Genomic DNA, 17,173 nt, shown 5'->3' on the forward strand with positions numbered 1-17,173 from the left:
TAAATTCCAGCGAGGGAGCAACTTTTACTTTGCTAATCAAATTTATTTTTCTATATAACTACTTTCACCCCTGGTAGTGTCACAAAGTGTGACAGTCTATCGACGCCAGCAGTGGAGAAGCAGAGAATTCACTGGACCGGTCGCCAGTCCGTCACTGGCCTGTGTCATAGTTCAAAACTGAATACATAACCACCAAGCCCCAAATCATGAGGTGGGGGCATCAGCTTGAAAGAAGCTTGAGGTGCACATAAATATGTTTCCCATCCACTGAAAGCCTTGGTGTCACTCACAGACAGAAAACAATGTTTTTTTTTCCTCCCCACATTAAACCATTACAAGTCCCTTCTCATCACAGGCCTCCTGAAGCAGAACACCTCGAGTGTAGCACTGTCAGAGGTGAAGAACACTGTGTGTAGCCACTTTGCAAAGGTTAACGTCAAACACAGGGTGAGTCAGATGTTTTTCCTTAGTTTGTTACTGTAGAAAGAGAAAAGCACATCAACAGTCCTAACCTTACTGTGCTGGGTATTTCACATGCATATGACAGGAGGTCTAAAACAATTACACATTCATGAGTCACTCCGTTTTTGGCTTTTTTGATTCTTAAAAAAATGCCAAATATGTGCTTCTTTCTTTTACATGGTGAGAATAATGTTTCTTTTAGAAATGATAATTTAATTGTTAGTGTATTTTTTTTCGTAATTAATCATTTAGGAAATAATCAAACAAAGGGTTATTTGATTTATCTTTGAGCATATGTACCATTCAGGTAACTGTGCGTGGCTTGTATATACACTATATACATTTTATTTTATTATCTCAGTACCCACTCTCTTATCTGCAGTTGAAAGAAATTAAACCAGAAAATGAAAAATGCTGTGGTCTTAAAATACAGTCAAAAGTTATTAGGAATCACGGTGAGTCCCTTTGAAGCAATTTGATCAGGTACCCAAAAATGCCTAAGATGCCTCTGTGGCCATTTAAAAACAATGCAATCAAAAGAAGTGGCCATCAGGGAGCTCTGACTAGTTAGTTTTTTTTCACTCTCCTTAGTGCATAAATGGGTCACAGTAAAAGGAGGTGAGGAGAGTGAAATGATTTAAATCCAACAACCACCAACACTGTATCTCCCAGAAGAAGGCACAGAACACCCAACTGCTGCATTAAGAAGGTCCCGCTGTATAAAATCCAACATATTGATCATGTGATCCACTGTGGTGATCCTGAAAACAGAACAAATGAGAAATAAATTAATGTTTGTTAGTGCTAGAGCACGGTGAATGGACATGTTACACAAATCAAGTCAGACTATGGATTGGCGACCTGTCCACACTCTATCATGCCCCTCGCCGACTGTAAGCTGGATCCAGCAGTCCGGTGTGATCCTGAGAAGGATGAAGCCATGCAAAAGATGGAGGAATGGACTGAAGAAAGTATATTTGAGTGATTGAGTAAAATTAGACCTACCCCACTTGACACTTCTTGAATTACTGTCAGAGAAACAAACAGCCTTTGTTTATTCTCCGCAGCTTCTGTTTTATTCAGAAACAGTTCCATCAACACTGATTTTAGGTCAAACTTCACTAATCAGTGCAAAACAAACAAGAGAATTCTGATAGAAGTGGATATTCTTAACCTCCTAAGCAGATCAGTGTGTGATTTGATGAAGCACTACATTTTTAGATCAAATTTGCAAACTAAAGTGTGACAAACACTCTTGTAACGCGTCGACAAATAATAGTGGTGTTCTTGACCTTTTCTAAAAATTCGGTGTGAGCCATCCTTTTGATTTTGTTCTCTCCTGTATACTGTTAATCGAAATAATGGATCAAATAGAGTAATGTGAGCTCAGACTTGACTTTTCAAAGTCTTGTGGAAAAGAAGTTACCAGTTCGTCCTTTGCAACTGTAGAAAGAGTTTGCTACCATCAAGTTCTATTTGTGTTTAGGAAGAATGACAGCAGAGGATACTGGATACCTCCAGTTGTTTTTCCATTTTATGTTATCAGATAAACAAATATTGACTGTTTCGTTAGTTGAAAACAAAAAGATGCAAAACACATCAGTTAAACACCTATCTTGCATTGAACACTTTGAGAAGTAGTCGTAAGCAAACCAATTTCAGCATATTTGATTTGAAATTTAATCAAGAATTTTCCAACTTTTTTTTAGGGCTTAAAACCCTACAATTAAACTTTTGTCTCCACTACAAACAAGATTCTTTCAATTTCAAAGAAAAATCAAGTAATGATTCTCAGTTTAACCGAGAGTGTTTCTAATTTCAAAATGAGAAGAAATAACTAAAAACCAGAAAACCATGCCAGTTTTGAAAGTGTGCACCATAAAACACCCAAATGCACCAGATCAAAAAAAAAGTCCTACCAGTGGTGTGTTGGCAGCCATCCAGGCACTGAAGCAAACGCAGTTTAGTAGCAGGATGCCACTCACCTGCCGAGGCCAGGCTCTTGACTCTACCTGCACACCCAGTGACACACCCGACCATGTCCAGCCAGCTGGTGCCCTCGTGTGCATTCTCCACACCAGTAGCAGACATTACTCTCAAACAATACCATTATCCAAAACTAAAGAAAACCCAATACATAAAAAAGAAACAAAAACAAAAAACAATAAATGAATAACTCAACACCCACCTTGTCATCAATTAAAAAATTCAAATCAACATTCCCAACTTTGGGAACATGGGGCTTTTTGCTATGTTAGCTTTTAAATATCCTTACAGCTTTTTAAAATATTTCAACTTTTCTTTGTTCACTTTGATCATGGTGAGCTCAAGGTGAGACCCAGCAGGATCACTACTCATCAATGCAACATTTATTGATAATATAGTTACAAATGTTACGTCCCAGTGAGGCTATTAGTAAATATCAGTGACCACTTTAACAGTTTTTACCGCTCATAACGACTACACACAGAACCTCAGTACACATGAGTCTCAACAGAAGAATCCTTGAATAAATAAATTAAAAAAAAGATTTAAAATCATGACGAAAACAATTTGTCATTTGTAATTTGTTACAGACTTGTTTCTTTTTCCCACAATTCTCCAAAATCCTTGAAAACGCTTCAATTTTTCACACTTAGATATAGACTTAGATTAGACAAATAAATTGAAAAATTCTACTTACTCTCAGACAGTCAATATGGATGCAGAACTGACTGGTCAACATCACTAGAATTAAAAGAAATCACTGAGGAAATCACAAAATCCACAGACAATAAAAACATTCTCAGCTGGAGTTTTCATTAACTTAAAAAATGTTTGATACCATAAATGATGACATATAAATAAATAAAGCAGAACAGTATAGAAGGGGGAGAGTTGTACTTGAATTGGGTGACAAGTTATTGGAGAACAGGCACAAGTTTGTGAAGGTGGGAGGCTGTTATTCAAAATATTTGGATATTGTGTGCGGTGTCCCCCAGGGGTCAGTGTTGGGACCTAAACTGTTTATACTGCACGTCAGCAACATCTCTAAAAGTATCTGAAATTTGTGATTTTGTTGTTGTTGTTGTTTGCCAATGATACAAGTGTGTTTTTTTGGAACTGGTGAGGATTTAACTATTAATCACCTCACAGTTGAAGAAAATGAAATTCTGGTTTGATAGACACAACTTGTTAAATCTCTGTAAAATAAAAATTATGATTTTTAGAAAATGTAAAATTACTAGTCAGGTAAATCTATAGATAGAGGGTGTGGATATAGAAAGGGTGGATCAAAATTTTTTTAGGGATATTAATTATTGAAAAAAAAATTGCTGGAAACCTTGCATAAAACATGTCCAAACAAAATATCTAGGAGCATCTCAGACCTGGCCAAAGCTGAGGACATGGTAGACCTGCACTGGTTTTGTCTTATCTAATTCATTATGAAAAATGAAAAGATACTTATGCACATTCCCTACAAATAACTGTTATTTTGTGAAAAAGAACAATATGAATTGTGCATACGATTGGTTCTCATGGACACACCAACCCACCAACGTCTGAACCTGGTTCTGCAAAGGTTTCTACCTTTTAAAAGGGTGTTTTTTATTTCAACAGACCCTGATGCTTGCTTATGTGGACTTTGGGGTTTTTCTTGTTAAAAATGTCTAGAAATGATAGTGTTGCACTTAGCATTATAAAATAAAGTGGAATTGAATTGAATTTATTGGCTGAAAATCCAGCTGCTTCTATTTCTGCTGCCTTCAGCACATGTTCTTGGGTTCCACCTCACAATGTAACTTTAAAGCTATACTAATATTGATAATCAGCTGTATGGGAGCCTTGATGAGTCCACACCCAGAAGGGGTTACTAGGAGGAGTGACCAGGAGCAGTGAACAGGGGGAGAAACCAGGAGGAGGCACTAGGAGCAGCAATCAGGTGGAGCTATCAGGATAAGTTGAACAGGAGGAGCAGCTGGGAGGAGTGACCAGGAGGAGCCTCTAGTAGGAGGGATCAGAAGGAGGAATCAAGGGTGTCCAGGAGGAGTCACCAGTAAGAGCAAAAAGGAGGAGCAACCAAAAAGAGTAGCCAGGACTCGAGCCGCGAGCAGGATAAGGCACCAGGAGGAGCCACCAATTGCAGGGCCCAGGAGGAGCAACTGGGAGCGGCGACCTTTGGGGGGGACCAGGAGAATTAACCAGGAGGAGCATCCATGATTAGCCAACAGAAGGAGTGACGAGGAGCAGCAGCAAAGGACAGCGACTAGGAGCAGAGAACAGAAGGAGTTATCAGAAGGATCGACCAGGACAAGGATGTGGGGACCTCAAGAAAGAGGAGCGAGTACAAGGAGTAAAGAGGAGTGACCAGGAGGAGGAACCAAGAGCAGCCACAAGGAGTGACCTGAAGGAGCAACCAGGAGGAGGGAAGAGGAGGAGGAATCAGGAGGAGTGCTCAGGAGGAGCCACCATTAGAAGTGACCAGGAGGAGTGAGAACAAGAAGGAACCAAGAGGAGCCACCAGGAGCAGTGAACAGGAGGATCGCTTGGGAGCAGCAACCATTGGGTTCCTCAGGAGGAGGAACCAGGAGGAGCAACCAGGTCGAGCCACCAGGAGGAGTGATCAGGACAAGTGAGAAGGAACCAGGAACAGTGGCAAGGAGGAGCACACAGAAGGAGCCTCAAGAGCAGAGACCTAGGAGAGGGATCATGAGGAGGAACCAGGAGGAGTCACCAAAGAAATACAACAGAAGTGACCAGGTGGAGGAACCTGGAGGATCCACAAGCAGGAATGACCAGGAGAACCACAAGGTGCAGCAAACAGGAGGAGCCACAAAGAGGAGCATCCAGGAGTAGAAACCACAAGGACCCACCAGGAGGAGTTAACGGGAGTGACCAGCTGGACCAACCAAGAGGAGTGCCCAGAAGGAGTGACATGGAGGTGCAGCCTGGAGGAGCGATAAGAAGCAGAGACAATGAGGAGTGTCCTGAGTCTGCTTCTCTGTAGACTTCTTCCACTGCCCCACTGCTGTTAATTGTCAGGCCAAATAATGTGAAAAACAAAACGAATTTTAGGTCCAACCATACATGACAACATTATCAATTACTATTTTACTACACATTTGTCATTATTATTTCAAATAAATTATTTTATATTTGTGATTAAATATCATGATGTCCACTAATCAGTCACGTGAGTCACAGGTGCGTGACTGGAAAAGCTCACCCGCACCTCCGATCTGAAGACAGCGTCTCCTGGAGCTTCTCCCAACTAAACATCATCTACTATCTGCTGGAAATGACCACGGGTGTGTCGTGGAGGTTAAAGCGCTATGGACGGTTCGTCTCCGGCTGTGAGGAGAAGCGGAAAGCGGCCTGGACGGTGACTGGCAGCCGTTTACTTCAGTACTAACTGAGCTCAGCTTCATGCTAACACCGTTAGCTTCCAGCTAAAAGCCTCCGTACTGACAGCTTTATCGACCTGTTGTATCGTTCTCACTTATTATATCATTACTGTAAAGAAAGATAATAATATGGCATTATTTTTACTTGAAGTCTACCTAATAGTCACCCCAATTTGGTTTAATCTTTCCCTATTGCTCCTGATGCTAAAGTAGCTTTTAAACAGTAGCAAGTTTACTCTTGGTTTCAACACTATCTGACAGTCAGTGAGGTTGTTTTTATTACTACCATTATTAACCTTGTCAAATTTGTGTCTTTAGGTATTCATCTGGAAGGTTGATCTAAATACGTGTGGCTTTGTTTCTTTTTTGACAGCCTTTGACAGTGTTGTTGCTTTATTAGCCATGCTTTTTGTCCTTGGTATACATATTAATGCACAGAATCAGAAGATTCTGATAGAAATTCCATCCATCCATCCTGTATGCTTCTTATTCCTGTTCAGCGTTGAAAGCCTCTGGGTCAAGGCAGGGTATGTCCTGGACAGGTTGCCAGTCCGTCACAGCAAAGAGACAACACACTCACATTTACTTGGCAGGAATTTAGGATCATCAGTTAACCTCACATGCATGTTTGTTTTTTGTGATTTGTGATTTGTGTTTTTTTTTTTTTTTAACTTGGTAGGACACTGGAATACTGCACATACAGAGAGAACATGCAAATTCCACACAGAAAGGCCACAGTTGATATTTGAACACAGTTCTTGTGGCGTCATAGTTTATTTCTTGACATTTTCAAATAGGTTAAACACTTATAATGCCATGACTTAATAAATTCCTTACATAAATGAATTAAATGGTGACTGACCTATTATTTAGACATTGCAAAAATGTGATATCTCTTAAAAGCGTGAGGCCATCACGACCCCACATTAATAAATGGCGCCTGCTGTAGGGGACACACCGTCCTTGTTTGGAATCTTTGTCCTAATGCCTTGTCATACAGGTTAGTGCAAATCTTTAAGTCCGCTGTATATCTCAGCATATTTTATCTTGACAACTTTACATTTAAAATATCCACATTCACAGTTTCAAACTCAAAAGATGCCTCTCATTATGTTAAATGATTGTTATTCGAAATATATAAGATTAGACCTGAAAGTAAGGGCTTAGTAAGGTAGTGTCTTAATATTTTAAATGATAAGGCATCGTACAAATTAAGAACCCAATGTGATTACTTTTTTATTGCCTTTTTTCCAGTCTACAAATGAATTTCAAGCCCTTTCATGTTGCATGATAATGCCTTTTTTAAAAGGTTTCCCCAGCTCTGCAGTGACCCCCACCCTCCTTTATCACATAAATCCTAGAGAAGATTGAAGATTTGATTGTAAATTTCTCAAAATGTATGCAGATAGGTAAATGCCATGTTGCTTTGTGTGTGTAGCCATGAAATGAAAAGCAGTGAAGGCTGACTTTGCTCATATCACTCTATGATTTGCAGAAATGAATGGGGTGTATTATGTGGAGTGAACATCAAGTATCCTCATTTGAAAAATAAAATCTCTGTCCGTACACGAATGAGTTGCAGGGAGAAGCTCAGAAATTGCTGTGGGTAATGTAATATTTTAGCATGAAAATTAATGCATGACCTTTTTATAGAAGCCTTCATGTCATCCTTTAGCTTTCAGCATGAAACAATAAATTAAAATCAGACTGGAGACGTTGTTTATAAAGCTAACAATTCTTATATATAAATAATTCTCATGTTAAGATGTTAGTTTTCCTAAAGTTGCAAAATGATTACGTTCCGGGAAGTACTGAAACATAGAAGGAGTAGGTCTGTGCATACCCTTTATGCTGGATGTGATGATATGGTAATTTTTTGTCACATTACCATAATGGAAAATAATTTGATGGGAACTGTGTGAAAGGCTTGTGGAATTCTGTATCGCCTGAGAACTGCCAGACATAATCAGGTGTTCCAATTTTAGATCAAAATAACTTTTTCTTCACATTGTCTCTCAGCTGTAGTAAGCCTTTGAATGTTTTTGGAGTATTAAATGAGAAGTCAAGCTGGGAGCACATCTCTGGAGTGCTTTAACCAATCTGAAAAACAAATCAATGTGGCTTTGTTTTACCTGGATCAGACTCTAGATGGCAAGCTCGAGCTGTGAATGCACTGTGATGATAGGATGGATGGCTGTTGAAGCAGAATATTCTTTTGACTACCCAGTAAAGCAAAGAATAATAAATAAACTGGATCTAGCTTCTCACGTTTCACCCACATGACTTACCGAGCGCATTATAGTGTTGAATTCAATTTGAACATTGGTTTTGTGCATATAAGTCTTAAGAAGACGCCATGAGGTATAACCTTTCAGGGATTTTAATGAGTGCCTTATAAGTTATAAAACGTCACATGAATCCAATGAATTGCATGACTTCTGATTTTATTATTGCCAAGTGTCCAAAAACACTCTGAAGTGTTCAAGTCAAGGGACTATAATCTCTTACTAACTTATTCATATACTTTCTCTTCAATAGATATTTGAGGCAAAGGACAAGAAACCTGCAATCAACATCACAATTATGGAATCGGGCTATTTATTTGTCGTGCAAGGGCAGGAAAGCCTGGTAAGAACCCTCCATTGCTAGATTGAAACTTTTTTATTTTATTTCGTTTGCATGGACTATGATATGAACATACCAGCTGACGTTTGAGCTTTGATTTCGAGGTACCTGTACGGTAAGTTTTCCCCTCTTAAAAGTAGACAGTAATATATTGTCAAAGTATTTTTACGCTGGACAAACTTCCTCTTTACATGATTGAATAATCTGCTTTATAGCACGACAGCTTGGACAACTTTCTTTGCATAATGATGGATGAATCGTGGATAATAATGGATGATGGTAGACAAACAATAAGGCCAGTATAAGGTAGCCAGTATAAACACATCCAAATAGAGGGAGCTTGAAGAGATTTGTAATACAGTATAAACATGCCAGGCTATTGAAATGTTGACTTTAATGTGTCGAGTTTATATATAAACAATATTCAGATACTAACATAAATGTTTTTTGTAGCGTTCTTATAAACCGTTATCACATGTGCCTGTTTTGGGTGCTTTGTTTGACCGCGGGTTGTTTCAGTAATCAACTTCAGTTAACTTTTGACATGTATGAACCGATGTCAGTGGCGCATCAATTCAAGTTGTGCACTGTAGATAATTTGATTGTGGCTATGAAAGTAATTCTCAAAATCACTTCTGATGTACCTGTGATTGTCACACTGACAATTGTTAATATGCCACAGTAATCACTGTTCGTTGTTCAGTCACAAAGAAACATTTTACAACTTTAGCAAAAATCTACTACTTCCATTTGAAAACAACATCATCTTGCATCACTTATCACCGTTTTCAGCTTTGGTAAAAACAAAACTTTGAAAAGAGAGCAATAAAAATCTTAATGTCTGCTAATACGATGAATGTAGATTGTTTTTCTAAATATGTTCTTCAAAGGCATAGTGCCCTATTTTTCAGCTAATCTTTTCATCATTAAAAGGTCTTCATGGAGGGCAGAACATTTCTGACCAAATCCGACAGAATCTTTTCTAACAGGAACTATTCTACAGATTCATAATCATTTACATCAGAGTCGTGCAACTCATTTTAATTCTGAAGCTTGGTAAATAATAGCAAAAAACCTGCAGCCTGTTTCACTGTGCACATTTTTTAACTTAATGCTCATAAAGAAGCTCGCCTTCATTGTGACATCTTGCTACAGTTTGCTAATGGCAGTAAAACACTGGAACCGTCACTAGAAATATTTGGGCAGTGAATAGGGAATTGAGTTTGTTTCTGTTTTTGTTTTACACAGTGCATTGGACCTTTAGGCAGAAGAGTTTTATCCCACAGGCTGTGTGTTTGACACGCCTGACTTCAGTTATTACATTTCCAGTTCAGACTCACCGATAGCTGAAAACACATTTTGTCTGCCTTCTGATGGAAATATTTAACCTGATACTAAAGTTGAGGTTTTTGGACATAAGAGATTTATTTGCTGTTGAAGACAACAGAAGATCGTGGGGCTGCTCAGCGTCTCAATAATGGAATCGTGGCTATCGCGCCACGCCAGGTTGGCGAAGCGGACAGATATTCAGGTCAGACTGCAGAGAGATTTCAGCAAGGGTGATGGACTGGTCTATTATAGACTTGCTGCTATGAATACTCCTGAGGTTTCAGGACAGAGGCTCGTGGCTATGAGGTCTGACAGAAACTTTTCAAACATGACTTGTGGCATTGCTAAGAATAAAATCAGTGCTTGTACAAAAAAAAAAGCTCTCCTGAGAGATCAGGCATCAACAGGTAAAATCATCTTTTAGTATAACTTGCATCTGATGACTAAATTCAACAGATGGCAGCGTGTTAAATAAACACTCAGCATCAGACTCATGAAGTCAAAACAGTAATGCACAGTGTCACTTCTAATGCTGCTGCCCATATTTATTCGATTTTATAATTTTTTATTAGATTTTATTGCCTTCCACTTTCACCGTGCCCCCATTTATGATGCCAGTGAAGCTATTCAATTCATGGTAGCCTATATTAAACTTTTGGCCCATCATGACCGAGCAAACAAGCTCCAACTAATCTCGTCATGGAAACTCAGAAGTTTTTGAAAGACTATTAAAGGTATAATCAAACTTATTGAGAGAAATGTCTCAACTCTAATGCATATCCCGCTCTAATTTCGAGCTGGTTACTCTGAAAGCCTCAGAAAACGATTCACATAATTTTCAGACTCATCAGACCATTGATTGACCCCTCGTGCCCTGTGGAGAGAAATCTGCATTTCCTCGATCTCATCGACACACGCATTTTACAGTTTTACCTTTCATTGTTGGAAATAAGCACCGCCAGTCACTTATGATTTTAATAAAATGCATATTTAAGTGTATATAATCACTTTTTTTTAAAAAAAACTAAATAAGCTTGAAAGATCTCTTAGGTCATTAAAATTCACTTCATCTGGAGCGATGGTGGCACAACACCACAGGGCATCTCCTCTTTGTTAAAGTTAATTTGCATTTTTAAAAAAAATCATACCAGTGTTGATTTTTTCCTAAGTCAAACAAATATATTTATAAAGTACATTTCACACACCACTATGTTATTGGACTATTGTTGAAACTGGGGGTTAAAAATCTTTATAAGGGCCTCGGCTGAGGGACTAGAGCCCCCTACAGGCAGTCCATGATGCTTCTGATCCAATGATGAGTTTTTTGGTGTTTTTAATGAGACAAAGCTTTTATATTATATTTGAACAGTAAGAAACAAGATGCTTTCACATTGTGAATAGTTCTTTGTTTGTATATTTCATTTATGAGTTAATTTTAAGCTACAAGAAGAACAACAAAGGCATAATCTGCATGTAATCCTTGTTGCCATTGTTGTTCTACATTGATAAAATGCTCATCTATTAGTATGTGGACAAATGTAGTGCTGTTTTTGTTTCTTTTTTTCTTAAGTTTCTCTTGTGTTTTCCTTTAGGAGACAATTCCTTTGCTCGGGTGCACGGGTTATCTGAAAGTACAACAACAATCTGATAACCTCTTTTTTCGATTGATTGTGAAGGTGAGTCATTACCTGCATTTTATTCCACAAAATCCTTTGTATTTTTTTAAAGGTCAATCCCATTACCCTAACTCTTTTTAATATTCTGTTGCAAATCAAACATGAATGCTACTGATGCAATTGATTTGAATTATAAGAATTCCTATCTGACAGAGAAGCTCCTCACTCTTCAGTTCTCTTGCCACTAGATTTAGGTCTCTGAGTACCCAAGGTTTTCTTTTTCCTAATGAGATGTTGATTTCACAAGCGAAGCATACAGACCACAGATTGTGTTTTCATTGGCACTACATGGATTGACAGTTACAGGCTGAGTGTATTTGCGGATTTTCTGCAGGGAGAGTCTCGCACGATGAGGATGCAGTTTGATGGAAGTAGCAGGGCAGAAGCTATAAATGAGTGCTCCAGCGCTGTGAAAAAACTGAAGGAGTTTCTGCCCGTCACCTCTCGGGACGACGCCCCAGCGCACCCCAATCAGCCCCCTGCCGAGCCCCCTGCACCCACGAGACAGGTCGGCCACTTTACATCAGTCAGTACAGGTTCTGCATGGAAATCAGCACATGTTTGTGCATCTGAAGAAAGAAATCTCTAAAATAGGGCTGTACCTTAGTGGTACTTTGACGCTTAGTTGAGTTTCACTAACATTAAATCAGAAAGCAATCTTTTCCCCTTCTGTTGTATTTATTTAAAACTTGCGACATCTATCACATGTGAACATTGACTGTGTCGTATTTTGTAAAATGAAATAGTATTTCAGCATCAGTTTGCACTTGGGCACCATTTGCCCCTGCATGAGGACGAGGAGCCCCATGGAGGGGCCGCCATGCCGTCCCCACTAGATGGTGCCATTTACAACAGTGTTATTATTCCAGCTGACACCACAGTTTCAGTAGGTGGAGTGGGAATGACTATATAATATACATGAATCATCAGCCAATCAGAGCACAGCATAATGTGTACAGTACAGACTGCTCCTCTCCAAACACACAGTCACAGATAGGAATGCTATGCAGTACAATTACACAAAAATATTTATTTTGTTGAGGCAGCATAGCCCTTGAAATGAGAAAATTAATTTAACATTGCGTTTGACATTGTGAATCTTGAAAATAAGAAGAAAGTGGATCCACAACCCAAAAATGTACAATAGCTGTTTAAGATGCTGTCAGGTGAAACCAGATGTGTAACTTTTCTGATTATCAGTCTATCGTTCAAAAAGTTTCCTTCATTTTTTCACTATAATGAAAACACAAAAAGCCTGTAGTCACTTAGAAACTGGATTCTGAGTAGATCTTACATCCATCTGCTCTGGACTGCACAGCATTAAACATGAAGGACGGAGAAAGAACTGGACTGGCCATGTGGCTCAGTTTGACCTTTAGTGAACAGACACAGTGAAGGAGTTCACAGTGAAGATGAAAAGGCTTTGAGGGCTGGATATCTTTCAATTAGTAATGAAGCCATTGATTGGTCGCTTAACCCTGTGGTGTCATGCAGTGTTTGTCAAATCTTTGTTCCTTCCTTTTCGTGTCGTCCTTTGTCAGCAGACTTGTCAGGAGGAAGCCGTGGGACTTGAGCCTGAGGTTGTCCGAGGATCTTTGTCAATCAAGCGTCTCACTCAGGTATTGATTGTTTAAAAATCAACATGCAGTTAACAGAAGGTAGCGTGGGGCAAACGTCTAGTAGAATTTTTACATGCATTGTGCAAAATCTGCTTCGCTATGGGGATGTACCTAAATGATCAATGATTGACTGAGTCCGTTCTGCTTGTTGGTCTTACTGAAACCATCTTTGGACCTGCCTGCAGCACTACTTGGGAGAATCTGCCGTGACTCTGCCCCAAGAATATCATCCCAGTCCTTTGACAGCAGGTGATTTGGAGCCCTTTCTGCGTGTTTGTCTGCTGGATCCCAGCTTTAATGCATTTGTGGAAAAGGTGGAAGTTGAGCTGAGGAAGCTGCTTGAAGAGTAAAGAGTCTTAACAACTGCTGAAGGCAGAAAGGTCAAGTCAGTACAATGTGTTTTTTTTTCTTTTTTTTTTTTTTCCGTCTTGCAGTTTGTGTAGGCAGCGCCTGTTGGTGGTAGAGCAGTTCTTGCTGTGCTCCCCACTGTTCTCTGTAATGTTGTCACACATTAGTTCTCCTGGTATACAGAAGAAGCTTTCGAAAAGAAAAAAAAAACTCTAAAACTGGGTTTCTTTTGTCAAGTTTTTATTCAGAAAAAAAATATTGGTCTCACTCATATTTTAGATCGTGGCTATATACTCTGGTCCCTCTGTTCCCAACTTAATGCAGGTCCATTTCCACCGCAACACACATTGATACATTGTATTGAAAGAGGAGTCATGCAGCTACAGCAGTGAATTTTGCTATGCCAGCTTCCAAGTGATCCCACAATATTAAAGCTTCACTGAGTAAAACAAACTGCCCTCCATATATCTATTTAAGAATACATATTGCATAGGATTATAGCCATGCTATACAGTTAAAGAGAGAAAAGAAAAATAAAAATCAATTAATGAATTTGGGAATTATAAAAAAAATATTTTTTCTTTTACAGATTTCCTATCATTTGAACACTCATACTTCAACATATACAAGACACCTAAGTTACTCTGGAAACAAAATAAAAATAATACACATATCATTTTTATTAAGATAGTTAAACACACAGTAGTCATTTTCTGTAAGCACTCTCAATTAAATTTAAATACTGCCAGTCATTGAAGCCCTTGCTTCACGAGAAAAGTTCTGAAAAAAGAAGACTCCCCACAAATCAAAGAAGTAAATGACCATGATATGCTGTACAAATTGCTCAAGAATAAAACAAACTATATATATATATATATATATATATATATATATGAGATGACGTCTTAAAAACATATGTCATTTTGGATGCAAAGAAAAAAAAGCCACACGAGGGATAACAACAGAAGATCTGAAAAAATCTATTCTGAGTATCCTATTGCGTAATTGTCTTGCATGCATTGTACATGATATGTAATACAAAAGGGATCACCTCATTCGAGGACATGATGAAATTAATAAAGGAGACATCAACAGCACATTAAAAATGTGTACACCTTTGTGGTGCTTTTAGTCATTATTTGCCATCCTGAAATCTCCATGTAAGACTGAATAAGGCATGCTTAAGACAGCCATTATGTTCTTTTTGATGCCAGTGTTATGCTGATATTGTTTCTCATAAAATGAGACAAGATATGCTTTTTTTTTTCCAAAAAACTGCCCGGAGCTCAATCCACCTCTGGTACCTTGGAGTCAGGAAATGCAGTTTAGCCATCTCATCTGTGGGGAGAGAAATCAAGAGAAGGCGTGACTATGGATAATCCTCACAGTGAGTTCTATATTTAGCCCCGATCCCCTTCAACAGTGTCTTACTTGGGTAAATTGCTTATTTCGTATTCCTCTGGCGAATGTTTTTGTCCTTGTGGTTGTTTGTTGAATTTGTTTTCCTAGGAAAGAAGCAGTTCTGATTTAGTGACCTAAATGTAATACCACATTTAAACGCTGGACTCCTTTCCGTCAGAATCATACATATGTGGAGCTGTAAAGTGTGTGTTTGCTTACATGGGTCCCACTGGTTCGTCGTCTGTAGACATGAGGAGAGGAGACAAAAATAGCACACACAAATCAAATTTGAAGCACAGACAAAGGGATCACACTTCTGATGCATATGTCAACACTTTAAATGCAAATGATCTGTTCTGTGCCTCACATCTCCTCTTCTTCCCGAGGCAGATATTACCTCTTGATTAATGTCACAAGAGGGTGAAACTCAACTCTCAGAAGCCTGGTATTTGCTGAAGACGGCACAAAGTTAGGAAATGTCTCTGCAGATTGGAAATTGATACTGTGCAAAATTATGCTTCGAGCACAGATTGCTTTGAAGACTTTAAAATGTTGCAGAGTCCTGCACTAACTGGATAATGTCATTACAGACCTGGGAGTCCTCAGCTCAACAGCTTATATTGTAGATGCATGTATGCGTGGCTACAAGCAAACACACGGCTGTGATGTGAGGAACTTTTTATACTGAAACCATTTTTTGGCACTTATATCTGAATAATTAAGGGAAAAAAAATCTATTTTCTTTTGGAAAATGGTCAGCTGTGACACATTTAGAGTAGAAGGGTTGAAATGTGCAGAAAACAGTGTGGCAGGGTGTCTTACAGAGGACCTCACATGCCATCTTGAATCTCATGGGTTCCTGTTCATTTTAGTGTGAGCATATGTGTAGGAGGGCTACAGATGACTCACATAAAGTCATCTTTTAATTACACTCTGGGATTTCATAGTGAATTTGTAAGGGCCTGGCATTTGGATGTGATAGTGTCACTGACTTGGCATAGAAAAACATCCATCCCCTCGAAGCTGCCGATCAGTGTCTAGATATTTTGTCCTTTCCTTCAATAATTGTATATGAATTAAGTGCAAACAAACAATTGCATGAAAACAATGAAAAAAAAAAACAGATCTCATTTTTCACTGTAGGGCAGATCTTCCACAATGCAACAGTAAGAAATACTGCAGGAGGAGAAACCGGTGCATAATCGTGAGATAAGAGTGAGTTAGGATAAACCCCGTGGCTTCGGGTTGGACAGGGTGATTGGTGTTTCGCATACAGATGAGATGTGTCAACAGGTAAGTAGAAAAAGTCACAGTGAGGTATTTTCCATGCAGTTGTAAGTCTGAGAAAAGCAGCATTAGCAGCATTCCATGGCATTAAAATGGAGCAGATTATGACAGGTATAATGTTAGACAAAAACATGGTTTTGTGATCATTTGGAGGAGGAATATCTGTCAGCATGTCCCACTGTTTCCACTTATATACACACCACAAAAGCTGTGTTTACCATTATGGCTTTGCAAGCACAATAACGTGTTTTTTACTGTGTGAGATTAACAGAGAAACATTAATAATTCTCAGAGTCCGATTTGATTGGATCTTTTGTTGTGTAAGCATTTAACTTCAAAGATTATTTGGGTGAAATTTCAGTAGTTATTCAGCAAATCATCACACAGCAAAAGTGGTTATTTTAGCAACGGATTTTCAAAGCGAGGAATAGAAATGTCAGCCACTGCATTGGAGCCTTTGGCTGTGGAGTATAAAAGTGTTCAAACACAGCTAAGCCATCAAGAGACCGGAATTCATAATGCACGCAGACAGGGGCCAAAACCTCCGGGAATACGGGATGCTAAAAGGAGATTTTAGAGAGACTGTGCAGCGTGAGCCCGGGAGTTCTCATTCCTGATTCGAATGGCATAAACACGGCAAATATAATCTACCTTAATCGCTTGATTTTTTTTTTTTTTTTTTTTTTTTTTCTGGTGGATGAAACCAAACTGGAAGCCATGCACAGAGCTTTCGCTTGTCCGGGCGTTTGTGTGTCTGCCTGGGTGTGGTGTTTCAAGTTTTACTACAGCAATGTTATGTATTTATTATTTTTATTTGTATTTTTGATCTCCAATGATCAAGCAATTCACAAAATTAATTTTCTCAAATAAATAACATTTGAAATCCTAAAAAGTAGCTAATAAAAACAAATAGCTATGGTATGAAATAATTTATCACAACTTTAAAATCATGATTTATGATAAATAAGTGGATTAAGAATCTCTGATTTGAGGCTTGTTTTTTTTTTTTTCTTTTTTAATGTCTAATAATAAAATGCAGAAA

General features: G+C 38.6%; 2 protein-coding genes across 4 annotated transcripts in view; one reads left to right on the forward strand and one right to left on the reverse strand.

Moving 5' to 3' along the window:
- The first annotated feature begins 5,151 nt into the window (after window positions 1-5,151).
- On the forward strand, window positions 5,152-13,450 carry rec114 (REC114 meiotic recombination protein). The gene is made up of 7 exons (XM_030094167.1): window positions 5,152-5,294; window positions 5,632-5,824; window positions 8,385-8,474; window positions 11,393-11,476; window positions 11,811-11,984; window positions 13,021-13,095; window positions 13,281-13,450. Exons 1-7 carry the CDS (start codon window positions 5,152-5,154, stop codon window positions 13,443-13,445), a joined length of 924 nt encoding a protein of 307 aa, XP_029950027.1. The 3' UTR covers window positions 13,446-13,450.
- Window positions 13,451-13,666: 216 nt separating this feature from the next.
- nptnb (neuroplastin b) overlaps window positions 13,667-17,173 on the reverse strand; it is a 28,132-nt gene continuing 24,625 nt past the window's right edge. For 2 of the 3 annotated variants that reach the window (XM_030097637.1, XM_030097653.1), the window contains 3 exons: window positions 15,064-15,085; window positions 14,875-14,948; window positions 13,667-14,781 (listed from right to left, as the gene is read on the reverse strand). In XM_030097637.1, coding sequence (XP_029953497.1) covers window positions 14,888-14,948; window positions 15,064-15,085 — 83 coding nt within the window. In that variant the 3' untranslated portion in view covers window positions 13,667-14,781; window positions 14,875-14,887. The remainder of the gene's footprint in view (window positions 14,782-14,874; window positions 14,949-15,063; window positions 15,086-17,173) is intronic. The other variant, XM_030097644.1, reaches the window with a different exon arrangement.

Source organism: Salarias fasciatus, chromosome 1 (assembly GCF_902148845.1).
Source record: "Salarias fasciatus chromosome 1, fSalaFa1.1, whole genome shotgun sequence".
In the NCBI taxonomy this organism is placed as follows: Eukaryota; Metazoa; Chordata; class Actinopteri; order Blenniiformes; family Blenniidae; genus Salarias; species Salarias fasciatus.

Excerpts from the sequence above, each read along its gene's own strand:
- rec114 (XM_030094167.1), top strand. The coding sequence starts at position 5,152 with ATGAGGAGGAACCAGGAGGAGTCACCAAAGAAATACAACAGAAGTGAC. Across the intron at positions 5,295-5,631 it reads ACAAAGAGGAGCATCCAGGA|TCACGTGAGTCACAGGTGCG; the intron begins GTAGAAACCACA and ends TCCACTAATCAG. Across the intron at positions 5,825-8,384 it reads AGCGGAAAGCGGCCTGGACG|ATATTTGAGGCAAAGGACAA; the intron begins GTGACTGGCAGC and ends TCTCTTCAATAG.